This window comes from Euphorbia lathyris, chromosome 2 (genome assembly GCF_963576675.1).
Source record: "Euphorbia lathyris chromosome 2, ddEupLath1.1, whole genome shotgun sequence".
NCBI classification, from domain to species: domain Eukaryota; kingdom Viridiplantae; phylum Streptophyta; class Magnoliopsida; order Malpighiales; family Euphorbiaceae; genus Euphorbia; species Euphorbia lathyris.
The window spans coordinates 23305409-23320533 of NC_088911.1; the positions used below are offsets into that span (position 1 = coordinate 23305409).

Genomic DNA, 15125 nt, shown 5'->3' on the forward strand with positions numbered 1-15125 from the left:
ATTTTTCGTCACAAAAAATTGAATGAGTTAGTATTTTTCGTCACTAAAATTTTTACGATTTTGCATATTTCAAAATTTGATCTAAACGGATGCGGCATACCACCCGACCCATGGCGGGAACGGGAACGGATGCGACATATCAAACAGGGCCATTATTAACGAATGTTGATTAAGCTATTCAATTGAACTGATTAGTTATTTATCTTATGATTTATTAAAGGTTTGGTATTTTCTACTTCATTATTGACATCTTTATTAACCGATGGTTTTTTCATACAATTGAAAGGAATAAATGGATGATCTTTATCTAGGGTTAAACCTCTAAGATGGGCATTTTAAAAGAAATGTTTTCAATCTTATAATGATTAGTAAATAATTTTCAGTACTGTTTTTTATAACTTTGTAATTAAAAACAACCTCACTGTAATAGAGACTTTGTCATAATAGTACAAAAGATAAAATTTGTACCATTATGGCAGGCCCATTGCATGTTTTTTAACCACAGAGCTAAAAACAGCTCATCGAAAAGAATTATTTTCTAACCATTATCAGGTTGGGAATAATTTTCTTAAAATGCTCTTATTTAGGGTTTAACTCCTTTACTTGATCGTTTGGCATAAAAAGGATAAGTTAATGAATTTACTGTTTTTGCCACGTGGATGTGCAAAATAACGAGTTGGAAAAAAATTCCAAGATATGATAGGGTCGATTTGAATCCTCGACTAGGCCATACGGAGGGAAAAAAATGTATTTTGGAAAAACGGCATAGGAGCCCTAACAGTACCCTTTGAAAATTTGGCAAGAAAACCCTCGAAACTGTAAAGGTCACTAGGGATCCCACATTTTTATTGGGTACTGCAATATAAAGATATCAATCTAAAACGCCAACTAGGTGATATAAAGAAAAAAAACATAAGTTGAAAAACTGCTTCAGACCATCTCCAATCATACTCCATAATCTATTTTTATTTTTAGAATAAAAGTGTTCTCTAATGGTTTTCTAAAACCTTACTTTATTTTTAGAGTAAGTATTTTGATACTCTGTATATGAAATATAAAAAACGTCTTACTTTTATTTTTAAAATAAGGTTTAATGATTGTTTTAGAATAAAATATCATTTAATATAATAAATGTCATGTAAAATTAATATAATAATAATACAATATTATTTGTTAATATAAATATTTTTTTAAAGTTATAAATGGAGTAGATGGTTGGAGAATTTTACTGTAGTAACTCTATAATTCAAAATGGAGTATGAAAAAATAGAGTTGAAAAAAAAAATAGAATAGATGATTGGAGATGGTCTCAAGCCCTAGTTATATATACTCCATTGCAAATTACGCGAGACTGGTCGCTGGATAAAACCGGCCAATGAGAGTCCCACGTGTTACTCATGGTACCGAGATATCAAGCAGTTGTAAAGTGGGTTTATGGTATTAACAATTTCTTCTAGTCACTTAAAGGAGCCGTCTAAATATCTTTGTTCCCTACACTTTTAGCCAATGAATTAGAAGTCCTTTTGCTAGAATCAGATAAATAAGACCCAACAACAAATAGAATATTACACTTACAATACTTACGAGAGGACATCTAATTCATGTAAGACCCAGCAACAGGCTCACACCACTTTAAGGCCTGATTTCTTATTAAAGGACCTTAAACATTGCCCTACATTCTAAGCCGCTTTACAAAGGACATAATGGATTTTTAACAACACCAACACGCAGGACCAGAGCCTATAGGACCGAAGTCCTCAGCCACCGGTTCCGCACTTGAATATCATTAGTTTTATCCATTTAGCCTTCTAATATTAGTTTATATTTGACTTACGTAACATTATTTTAGTAGTTCAAAGTGGTTGAATTGATTTAAGATGTTTATATTTAAGATGAGAGCTCATGATTCCAAACCCCACCATACTCACTTTATTTTATGAAGCTTTATTTTTTTTAAATGGATTTCTTATTTTCATAACACTTTTATATTTATTTTTATTATATCTCTTATTTTTACGATAAAGTTTCAATGCGTTGAAGGCAAAAAAAGTTTTGTCCAGCATTGATAGATCGGACTTCGAAAAATTATTCCCAATAGTAGGGCTAAAAATTATTCCTAATATATGGAGTCCCGGCTCCGCCACTACCAACACATATATAAGGGATGTTCGTAAATGGTACTCTCTCTTCACATCCTTACTTATTTTTCTATTTCTCCCTCTAATTTTGACATCGAGTTTACACAAATGTCCCATTTTAGTGTAGGTAAACATATAGACGACTGAGCATCATTATTTATAAATTTCTATATTATATTTTAAACAAGAAATTATTTAATTTTGTTTGAAAATATTTTTCCTTAAATAATTAATTTCTACAAATTAAACGGCCCAAAATGGAATATTCAAAGAAATTGGTCTAAATAAAATGTAACATTATGATTAAAATTGAAAATCTTTAATCTAATAAAAATAGTTGAAACAGAGAAGCATTGAGCTTCTCCTCCACTTATAATAAATACACCTTTTAATAACAGAAAAGTCTCCAAAATTTCAAAGTAGGAAAATATATTCTAGAATGTTCATATTAGTTTCCTAAGATTGCAATAGAAGTTCATGAAAAGCACACAACAACCCTGGATAGTAAGTAGTGAAACTATTTAATTTTTTATTTTTTTAAATAAGAATATATTTACGCGGTTTTAATCACTCACTTACTGGGTAATTTAACTAGCTTCTTTCGGAAGCAGAAAATGCTTATATATACATGTAAGTGTTCTAAACAGCCATATCAGCTTTTTCTTCTTCTTTGAGTTCAAGTGTTCCCAAAATAATTAATTAAAGTCTTCTGTTTTTTTTTTTTTATTGTGGTTGAAAGATGGAAAATGGAACCGGGTATAGATTTCATCCGACTGATGAAGAATTAGTAAATTATTATTTGAAGCTAAAAATGCTTGGCCGCAATGATCAAGTCTGCACGATCCCTGAAATCAATTTACTCAAGCTTGAACCTTGGGAAATACCTGGTAATTACTAATAGTTCTGTTCGTTTATTAATAATTAGAGTAATGTTTTTCTTCTCTAATCTTTTTTGATTATTTATTGTTGAATTAATGGTTCACAGCCAAGGCAATGGCGATGTCAAATGACCCAAATGATCAAGTGTGGTACTTCTTTTGTGCTCCGAATTACAAGTATTTGAATAGTCAGAGAGAAGATAGAAAGACCAATGCCGGATTCTGGAAAGTCACTGGCAAAGATCGTAAGATCCTCGAAACTGGCGTGAAAAAGACTCTCGTTTTCCACCAAGGTCATGCTTCTAATGCTGTGAGGACAAGTTGGATTATCCATCAGTACAATGCCACTTTCGATTTCCCTATCAAAGTACGTATACTTATCCGTCATTTTAATTTCCTTTTTCAATTAAGTTATTTTTACTGGCGCATCACCAACTCAATAGCCTATAAGGCTGGTTTATTGTAGAAATTATTCGTAATATTTGCCATTATTCCATGCAGAAGAATTTTGCTATATGCAAATTAAAGAAAAAGATAGATTCAGAAGATATGCCAGCACTAAACTTGGAATATGGTGAATCCAGTGCTAACTATGCGGATAATCAAAATTCTTATTATGCTTCAAATTATGGAGGATTTAATAATCAACTCCCTTCTACTTCTACAAATAATCCAAGAGAGGTATATTATTATAAATTAAGCATTTTGATATTATTAATAAGTATAAATCTATATTATTAAGCTCAATGTTGGTTGTTATATATTTATACAGGATCATTCCGATGAAATGCAAGCATACATGCAATCATTTGATGAGTATAAAGAAATGGATTACAATCTTAACTCCGCACTTCAGTGGTCAAATGCCAATCATTATTATGGCTAATCATATGTCTTAATTAGAGATAATCTTAGTTATAAGTAATTAAGTCAGTTACATTATGTTCTAGTTAATTTTTTATGTATTTTCAATTGCCGGTTTACTTCTTTTTGTTCTATGTAGTTAAGTATATAATGACATTATTCAAATGTAACTATAATCTTCCGTTTTTGAAACAACTGTCATATAAGTAAAATTTATCCATGTAGAAATATTATCATGTTATGAAATCAAGATTACAAGTAATAGTTCTTTTAGAAAACGTTAATAGTGTATTAATGTATATAAGTTAGAATATATATAAAAAATATATACCAAATGTTGATTGATACACCTTTCAAAATCAGATGTTGTGTGTTCGAACTTATCCTCTTAAAAACAATAAAAAATATGAAAGATCTAGACTTTAAAACTATTTAAACTTGACACTAAAAATTTGTTGCAATTAAAGATTTTATTCACAAAACTTGACACTAAAAATTTGTTGCAATTAAAGATTTTATTCACTGACACATCAAATGTCGATATTTTTAATCCCTCTACACCATAGAACTCAACATATAATGTTGGTGGAAGTATGTATGGCATGACATCTTGGTATAGGCGGGTTAACAACACTTGAAATGTCAATTTCTGTTAGTGATATCTTTAATTGCGTATTTGAAAAACGTTAGGATTGAAATTTAATGTTTTGTATGTCAAGATTAATTTTTTTTTTTACAACTTTAAGCTATTTTAATATCCTATTCCTTGATTAATTAAAAGTTATACACCAAACTATGAAATGGACTAAAAATTATACACCGCATATTTTCAACACAAATTAGATTATCATTTCAAATAAAATTTACATTTCAAGATAAAATATATAAATGAAAAATAATAATTTAAGGGCTTAATATAACAAAAATAATAAGTATAAAAATGAACCATCCAACTTAACTAATTTCCAAAATCAATAGTGGGATTTAAAAGTTTGATGACGGTAACTTGTATCCTTAGTTAAAAAAAATAAAGCAAAATCAATGAACACCTTTAGTATTTTTATCCTTTTAGATTTTTTTCGATTTTTAATATAATAATATTTATTTTAATTCTTTTTTTTTTATTATACATGAAGTGTTAAGTTTCCATCGAACAAAAACAAAACAACTACAAACAGATAGAACGTGAGGTGCTCGTTCCACAAGTATTAGTAAAAGAAGATTCTGGAGACCTACCGACGATGCACTACATTCATTATGGTTAAGAAAAGATTCCCTATAAAATTCTTCATCTAATCAGTTGCTTTATTACCTTCCAGAAGGCATGTTGCACTCTGACATTCCAATTTTGCTTCAATAAACGCTTACACCCATAGTATCTATATACCGAAGACTCATGAATAGAAACAAGATAAACGACTATCTGAGAATCAAGCTCAACAACAACTCTATAGAAATCATTCACCCAAGCTAAATCTAACCCATTATAGATCCCCAAAGCTCTGTTATGAAAGCCAATCAATCCCTAGGTTACAACTAAAACCATAAACTCAGTGCCCCAAAGTATTACGAATCAACTCCCCATGGAAACAAACCTCAAGTTTCCTTTACTAGCCCTGTAACAATTAGCATTTATCCATCCATCCAGGGGGAAACATGGGGCTTGAGCACCCACTATCACATTAAAATGCTAATTTTTTTATGAAAATTGTATATGGAGATTTTAATTATTTTTTTATATAAAAACATCTAAAATATATCAGTTTAGTACTCATAAATTACAAGTGATCATCAGAAGCATCACATGTCACTAGATCCATCATCTGAGGGCTTCCATGTAATCATAATATTATGATAGCTACCCATAATATAATAGTCCCCCCGCTATGCAAGATGTGCGCTCTCTCAATCCCCAAAGCTTAGGTAAGAAGAAACTCAACTTTCTCACCCCAATTCACTATTGTATCATTAAAAGTACCATGCCAATTCTAGCAATAAACCAAAATATGAGTCCGATGTGGAAGAATAATCCTAACTTGACCATTTCTATTTAGTACTGTACAGGTACAATTATTGCAGTTAAAACATAGGTTTTCCGATAAATCTAACAAAAGATATAAAATTATAGGCAACTATGTCAAAACTTTACAATGAAAGCTTCACAGATTTTTTTTTTTTTTTTTACTTTTACAATGTCAAAACTTTTGAATTAAAGGTCAAATTAGTTATTAAAAATTGAATCATGTACAGTACGTATAATTTAATCTAAATCCAACTTTAGATATTAATTGTGTTATTAAGTTGATAAGTTTTGATAAGTTTACGTAAATATAATAATTTCGATTTATAAAATTTGAATTAATTCGTCCAAAATCTTACAAACATAGCTTAGTGATAACTAAAATTCAAGAACCATGGGTCACTCGTAATTATTCTACCGTATGCTTAGATGGGACAGGTTGTATAGTTATAGTTACGCTCTCGTATCATTTTATTTATTTTTTTATTTTATTTTATTTTGAATCAATTTATTTTTTTATTAGTTTTAACGTTTTAAGGAAAGTACGGATTTATCTCTAACGTATAAAATGATACAGGTATTGCTATATACCACATCCAAATTCCTTATCACCGCATCCATTGGACCATTTTGCCCTTAGCACAAAAAATTTGTCAAAATTGGGAAAAAAAATTTGAGAGCAAATTCAAAATTTAGCCTAAACGGAAGCGGCATCCGTTCCCGCCATGGTGGGAATGGTATGCGGCATCCGTTCCCGCCATGGTGGGAATGGTATGCCGCATCCATTCCAACCATGGTGGGAATGGTATGCGGCATACCATTCCCACCATGGCGGGAACGGATGCCACATCCGTTCCCACCATGGTGGAAATGGTATGCCGCATCCGTTTAGGCTAAATTTTGAAATATGTAAAATCGTAAAAAAATTTAGTGACGAAAAATACTAAATCATTCAATTTTTTGTGACGAAAAATTAAAAATTCTCTTATTTTTTGTGACGAAAAATGCAAAATCGTTATGAAAAATATGTATTATTTTCATGAGTTCTTTGATAAAAAGATGTAAATCTTAATGTTTCCGACTCGTAATCATCCATTTTCGGGGTTCGGATTGTCACACATCAATTATTTTCATAATTTCAATTATTGTTCTTCGGGTTTATGATTTTGGAGAGAGAATTTTCAGTTTTTGATCAAAATTATGAGAAGGGCAAAAAAGTCCAAAAGTGGCGGTGAAAAGGAATTTGATGGCGGTATATAGCAGCTCACAATTTAAATCTAACATTGTTAAGTAAGGTCAATTTTAGATCTATGTTATAGTTCACTACTACTTTAGAACTTCCAAACATCGATTATATCTATTTACTAACATAATTACAAAAAAAAAAAAATAGAAGTAAAATGTTAACAACTAAATTTGTCAGATATAAGTTAATGTTCCACGTACATATCAAAGTGTAATTTGGAATTTTACACACAAATTAAGAAATACAATTAATGTTGAGTCAAATCAATAAATTTTACCAAAGGGTAATTGTAGAGATTTTCACACAAATTAAGAAATACAATTAATGTTGAGTCATATTAATAAATTTGCATTGGTTAACTTAAAAAAATATCTCTCATGTAACTATTGTGCAATAAACATTGGACTATTAAAAAAACACATAGATCAAGACAAATATTTAATGTTTGGATCAAAAAACCAAACTAAAAGTTCTTGGAAAACCAAAACGACTTATATTTTGGAAAAAAATTCATTTTCTAAAACGACTTATATAATGAGACGGAGAGAATAGTAAATATTTTTTTTATCAAAGTGTTTAAAAATATTTAATGTATTACTAATATAGTTATACAACTAAAATATTTAAAGTAAATATTTTTTAAGGTGGAAATTATTCATTCAATTGAATTAATAACGTCTTTAAGTATGGCTCAGTGTTAGAATAGATAATGTTAGCATTGGAAATGCGTCCCTTGCCACTAAATGTGCTAAACGAATGATAAATCTAAGTGAAAAATTAGGATTTTCAACCAGAAACTCTTACAATCTAAAAGTAAAGCACCAAAATCAGATAAATTTGTTTCACTAGAAAGTATACCGTCAACTATCAACTTTGCGTCTTTATTTCATTTTCTTATTTCTCTTTCTAACTTTGACATCAAAATTTACACAGATTATTCAGTCTAGTGTAGTCAACACCAGCACAAGTGTATACGACCGAGCATCATTATTTTAAAAATTTCCATATTATATCTTAAATAAAAAAATGTTTAATTTTCTTTGAAAATATTTTTGCTACAACACAAAATGGAATATTACTGGTCTAAAATGTAATTTTTATAACATAATTGAAATTCATTATTCAATTATAAATATATCGAACCTCAAATTTGACAAGCAGATGTTCAACGCCTTACCACTCGGATCAACCCTATTATATTAACTACATACCTTTAATATACCACTTAAAATAAATATACCTTTAATAACAGAAAAGTCTCCAAAATGTAAAAATAGGACTATTAATATTATATTCTAGAATGTTCATATTAGTTTCCTAAAATTGCAATAGAAGTTCATTAAAGCATACAAAAAGGTGTTGTTAAACCCAGCCCCATTTTCCCACTCCTAGCCCCGTGAAAGGACGAAAATGCCCTTTCATGGAATTTGGAAGGGGAATTTCTAATTTTTTTTGCCAATCCGACACGCGGGCGTGTGGATATCACGCCTCACCGCGTGGTCGGACGTGATATACACACGCCTCACCACGTGATCGGACGTGATAGCCCCACGCTTCACCGCAAGATCGGACGTGGGGCTATCATGTCCGACCATGTGGTGAGGCATGTGTATATCACGTCCGACCACGTGGTGAGGCGTGATATCCACACGCCCGCGTGTCGGATTGGCAAAAAAAATTCTTTTTAACCCCGTAAATAGTTCGTTAAACCCGTAAATAGGCCGTGAAACCCGTAAATAGGCCGTTAAGCCCGTAACTACAGAATTGTACGTAACAAATAAAAATAGAAAACTTAAAAATTAAAATAAACATTAATAAACATAAACACTTATAAACGTAAATGGTTAAATATAATATATACAACAAAAAGTGTTAAAATGTATGAATTTTTACAATAAAAATTCAGCTCGCCCGACGCCACGCATCCATAAACTCATCCATCTCCCTCTTAATGCATGGAACATCCTCGTCAGATCGGTGGGTAGCCGATAGTCGGGTGACACGCCATAACCAGCTAACCCACTGCAAAAAAAATAAAACTTAATAAATAAATAAATATTAACAATTAAACACATATAAACTAATACTAAATAATAATATTAAATAATAATAAACTTACAAATTCGCTGTTGGCGCGAGCATGCTGTACCGGTGCAGCCTGTGGTGCATGAAGGAGATGGGGATGCGAATGTCGCCTATACCAGTCCATATAATCAGGCTCACATGCAGTGGGATCGTATCCAACGGGTCGGCATCTCCTCCGATCAATGCCCCGAGCCGATGGAAATCTCCGCCACGTATCCTCAACTGTGACTAAGGAATGCGTGAGCTTATACGCGATATATCTCCATGGTCGTACTACTTTATCAGGTCTAATATGCTCAGCTGGGATAGGCTGAATATATCCGACCTGTCGCAGCGCTCGATCGGGCATATACGGCTCGACGATGTCTCTACACCTTATCCAACCGGCGTAGGACACTTGAAGCCGATCATCATCGGCGACAGGACCATAAGGCAACCACGTCACCTGGAAAAAAGTAATACTCAATAAAAAAAATAATATACTATAAATAATACTTAAATAAATTCTAAAATTTTATAAAATACCTCTGCCGCCGTCATACGATCCAGCTGCCCACGAAAGGTATCTAGTCGGGCGGTCGTCTTGCCTGGTACCCCGACCTCCCATCTCAGTGCACGGGCATGGTCAGCTGGGATCAAGTGAGCTCCTCTATGCGGCCGGAACACCGGAAAATACTCGTATATCCATGCCTGCAGTAGAGTCAAACATCCGCATATACCTGAACAGTCTCCCCTGCTCGCTATCCCCAGCTGCCGGTACAACATGGCTAGTGTAGCAGACCCCCATGATAGTCCAGATGCCCCGCTAACACCGCTGTAAACCTCAGCAAGATGGGCCGGCCTAATCCTATCTCCACTCTTGTCAACAAACAGAGTGGATCCAAGCATAAGCCACATCCACGCTGTGGCCCGAGTAGCGTCATCCCTACCCTCGGCGAGAAGCCCCTGTACAGCCCCAACAAATACACCTCCACCTCCCCATAAATGACTAGTCGGCAACAGAAGCTCAGCCTGACTCACCCCAAACATCATCATGCACATGGCATGAAGCGAGTCAGTAGGGGGAGACTCGGACACCATCAGACCGTCGATCGGGATCCGAAGAATCTGCCACACATCATGCAGCTGGATAGTCATCTCCCCCGAACGGCATGTGGAATGAGTTCGTATCAGGCTGCCACCGCTCCACGAACACAGTCAACAGCGGAGTGTCGAGGTTCTTGAACATGGCATGTGGAAGGTGAGACAAACCAGTCCTCTCGATCATCTCCCTCAGCTGTAAAATGACACATATACAATTTATACAATTACTGAATGTTTTTTATGTTTATAGTTAAAAATAAAAATTACAATAAATATTGACACACTATATTATGCTTACCTCGGGTGACGCATCAGAAAACCACTGACACAAATCTTTGCATGCTGATGATCTATTATAGCATGTCAGAAACGACCGAATCTCCCCTCCCAACATCCGTGAGGCAACATGTCCTAGAAAACTATGAATCACGGAACCATCAACGAGACCACCATCAACCGGTGCAGTAACTACCCAGCTCTCGTCCTCACTAGCTTTGGGACGTTTGCTTGTCCCTGAAAATTATAAAATTATATTAATATTATACTAAAATTATACTAAAGTTATACTAAATTATAAATATACTAAAGTTATACTAAAATATACTAAAATTATAAATATACTAAAATTATACTAAATTATACTAAAATTGTACTCAATTTATACTCAATTATACTAAAATTATAAATATACTAAAGTTATAAATATATTAAAATTATACTAAAGTTATAAATATACTAAAGTTATACTAAAATTATAAATATACTAAAATTATACTAAAGTTATACTAAATTATAAATATACTAAAGTTATACTAAATTATATTAAAGTTATACTCAATTTATATAAAATTATAAATATACTAAAATTTTACTAAAATTATAAAATATACTAAAATTTTACTAAAGTTATAAATATAACTAAAATTATAAAAAATACATGTACTCGCAAAACGACCTCCTACGCGCTGGGTCGGCTGTCTCCCCGGGGTCGGCTGCTCATCGCTCTCCTCAACCTCGCGATCATGTGCAACTGCAGACTGTCGCACTGCCCGGGCTGCCACATCCAGGTAGTCCTCAAAATCAGTCGCCCCCTCTGATCCATGAATATCGGGCTGATCCGCAATCGGCCCCCTCCTCACCTGCTCCGTCGCAGCCCCTCTCCGCCTACGACCAGATATATCTATACCACGCAATCTCGTATGTCGTGGTGTATCATCCTCGTCGTCCATATCTAGACGACGAGCAGATGACGGGATGGATTTCCCACCCCTAGTAGGCCGCTCCGTCTACAAAAAAAAATTACACTAAATTAATAAAATTATATACAATGTAAATTATACTAAAATACTACTAAATTAATACAAATGATAATAATAAATTACACTAAATTAATAAAATTATAATAAATTATAATAAATTATACTAAAATTGTACTCAATTTATACTAAATTATACTAAAGTTATATTCAATTTATATAAAATTATACTCAAATAATACTAAATTAATACTAATTATAATAATAAATTACACTAAATTAATAAAATTATAATACATTATACTAAAATAAATAAATTACACTAAATTAATAAAATTATAATACATTGTATTAAAATAAATACTACTAAATTAATACTAAAATTTTAAATAATATTTTTTTTATACAAAAAAAGCGTGGGGCGTAAGGGAATCACGCTCGAACCACTGGGCGGGCGTAAGGGAGTCACGCCTGAACCAGTGGGAGGGCGTATGAGCATCACGTCCTATCAGTGGTTAGGGCGTATGAGTATCACGCCCTACCACTGGTTCGGGCATGTGGCTATCACGCCCGCACCACTGGTCGGGCGTGATACTCATACGCCCGAACCGCAGATCGGGCGTGATGTTCATACGCCCGACTGCGATTCCGGCGATTATTTTCAATAAACCAACAGATTCAATTCGATGCAAAAATCAACGAAATAAAGCGGTAAATCTTACCATTTTATCTTTTCCTTTACGAATTCTGTCACCATCCATGATTTGGTTCAGTAATTTGTCCGGATTTGAGCAAAAATCGTATAGGGTTCTTGAGAGGTTTTAGGTTTTTTGAAATTTAGTGCAAAGGGTAATATGGTATATTTCAGGAGCTAGAAGTATAAATTTAGGACTAGGTTTAGTAACCCACTGCAAAAACCTTGGATAGTAAGTAGTGAACTATTTAAAAAAAAAAATTAATATAATTACGCGGTTTTAGTTTTGAACCCAAACAAGTCCCTCACTTGATGGGCAATTTTAGTAGCTTCTTTGAGAAGCAGAAAATGTATATATATATATATATACATGTACTTGTTCTAAACAACCCAACATCTTTTTTCTTCTTTTTATTTGACTTCAAGTCTTCCCAACTTACATTAATTAAAATCTTCTATTTCTGCTGTGGGTCAACCATGGAAAATGGAACTGGATATAGATTTCATCCAACAGATGAAGAATTAGTAAATTATTATTTGAGGCTAAAAATGCTTGGCCGCGATGATCAAGTCTACACGATCCCTGAAATCAATCTACTCAAGCTTGAGCCTTGGGAAATACCCGGTAATTACTAATATTTCTCTTCGTTTATTAATAACTAGAGTAATGTTTTTGTTCTCTGATCTTATTTGATTATTTATTGTTGAATTAATGATTCACAGGAAAGGCAATGGCAATGTCAAATGATCCAAATGACCAAGTGTGGTACTTCTTTTGTGCTCCAAATTACAAGTATTTCAATAGTCATAGAGAAGACAGGAAGACCAAAGCCGGATTATGGAAAGTCACTGACAAAGATCGTAAGATCCTCGAAACTGACGTGAAAAAAACTCTGGTTTTCCACCAAGGTCATGCTTCTAATGCTGTCAGGACAAGTTGGGTTATCCATCAGTACAATGCCACTTTTGATTTCCCTATCAAAGTACATATACTTATAATCCATTTTAATTTCCTTCTTCAATTAAGTTATTTTTACGGACAGTAATGCTGACGTGTCATCAACTCAGTAGTACGTATAGAAATATTCGGAACATTTGCTATTATTTTATGCTGAAGAATTTTGCTATATGCAAATTAAAGAAAAAGACAGATTCAGAAGATATGCCAACATTGAATTTGGAATATGGCCAACCTAGTACTAACTATGCAGAGAATCAAAGTTCATATTATGCCTCAAATTATGGAGGATTTAATGATCAACTCCCTTCTACTTCCACAAATAATCCAACAGAGGTATATTATTATAAATTAAGCATTTTGATATTATTAATAAGTATACATTTAAGCTCAATGTTGGTTATCATATATTTATACAGGATTATTCTGATGAAATGCAAGCATACATGCAATCATTTGATGGGTATAAAGAAATGGATTACAATCTTAACTCCGCATTCCAGTGGTCAAATGACAATCATTATTGACTAATCATATATCTTAATTATAGATAATCTCAGTTACAAGTAATTAAACTAGTTGCATTATGTTCTAGTTAATTTTTATGCATTTCCAATTATAGGTTTACTTCTTTTTGTTCTATGTAATTAAGTATATAATGATATCTACCAAAAAAAATAAGTATATAATGATATTTACCAAAAAAAATTAAGTATATAATGATATTGTTTACATGCATATGTAACTTTTCCTTTTTGAAAAGACTGTCATATAAGTAAAATTTATCCCTATAAAAATATTATCATGTTATATAATATTATCATGTTATAAAATCAAGATTATATGTAGTAGTATTTTTTTTAGTTCTACTTTTAATAAAGATTATACTAAATACTGGAAAAATTAAATAATTATTGTAGGTCTTTCACGTATTCATAAATTTATATATTAAAAGTTTCAATTAAATCATTGAAATTAGTAGTGTAATTTTTTTTTTTTTTTATAGAAAACGTTAATAGTGTAGTAATGTATATAAAAAATATACCAAATGTCAATTGGTACACCTCTCTGATGTGGTGGGTTTTGAATTATCCTTTTAAAAAACAATAAAAACATTAAAAATTTAAACTTTAGATACAATGTAAACTTCACACTAAAACTTGTTGCAATTAAAGATTTTATTAACCGAAATCGACACATCAAATGTTGATATTTTTAATCCCTCTATAGCATAACTCAACATTATATGTTGGTGGAAGTACGTCGTGACATCTTGGCATAGACGTGTTACTAACACCAAAATCTGACCATTTTCTGTTAGTGATATTTTTAATTATTTAATAAGACAATTCAATGGTGTAATTGTGTGATGTGTGCAGCAAAAAACAAGGACAAAAAAGTGACAAATAAAATAAAATAAGTATTCCCTCCGTCCCATTATATAAGTCGTTTTAGAAAGTGAAGTTTTTTCCAAAATATAAATCGTTTTGGTTTTCCAATAACTTTTAGTTTAGTTTTTGGGTCCAAACATTAAATATTATGTCTTGATCTATGTGTTTTTTAATATTGCAATTTATTGTCAAATAGTTACATGGGAAAGAAATTTTTTTAAGTTAACTAATGCAAATTTATTAATTTGATTCAATATTAATTGTATTTTTTAATTTGTATGAAAATATCTAAAATGATTTATATTATTGGACGGAGGTAGTATACAGTATATGTGTGAGGTGAGCAAGAGAGAATCGAAGCAGGTCATGCGATTAAATTTTAAGAGATCCTTATTTATCTGACCAATAAAATACTAAAAATCTATTCAATTAAGTCCTCTGTTGTCAACATTTTAGATTTCGCCTTTTTTTTCTAAGTTTTCTCTCTCCCTCTATAAAACCAAAGAGGGATT

General features: G+C 32.1%; 1 protein-coding gene across 1 annotated transcript; it reads left to right on the top strand.

The window, feature by feature from the left end:
- Positions 1-2832: 2832 nt before the first annotated feature.
- Positions 2833-3988, top strand: LOC136216943 (protein NTM1-like 9). Its single transcript, XM_066003491.1, has 4 exons — positions 2833-3025; positions 3124-3383; positions 3518-3697; positions 3789-3988. Exons 1-4 carry the CDS (start codon positions 2878-2880, stop codon positions 3900-3902), a joined length of 702 nt encoding a protein of 233 aa, XP_065859563.1. The 5' UTR covers positions 2833-2877; the 3' UTR covers positions 3903-3988.
- Positions 3989-15125: the final 11137 nt, after the last annotated feature.

What these genes read in the sequence shown, in the direction of transcription:
- LOC136216943 (XM_066003491.1), top strand. Translation starts at nt 2,878, where the DNA reads ATGGAAAATGGAACCGGGTATAGATTTCATCCGACTGATGAAGAATTA. An exon ending in TGAACCTTGGGAAATACCTG is followed by an intron (nt 3,026 to 3,123) that starts GTAATTACTAAT and finishes AATGGTTCACAG; the next exon opens with CCAAGGCAATGGCGATGTCA. An exon ending in CTTTCGATTTCCCTATCAAA is followed by an intron (nt 3,384 to 3,517) that starts GTACGTATACTT and finishes TATTCCATGCAG; the next exon opens with AAGAATTTTGCTATATGCAA.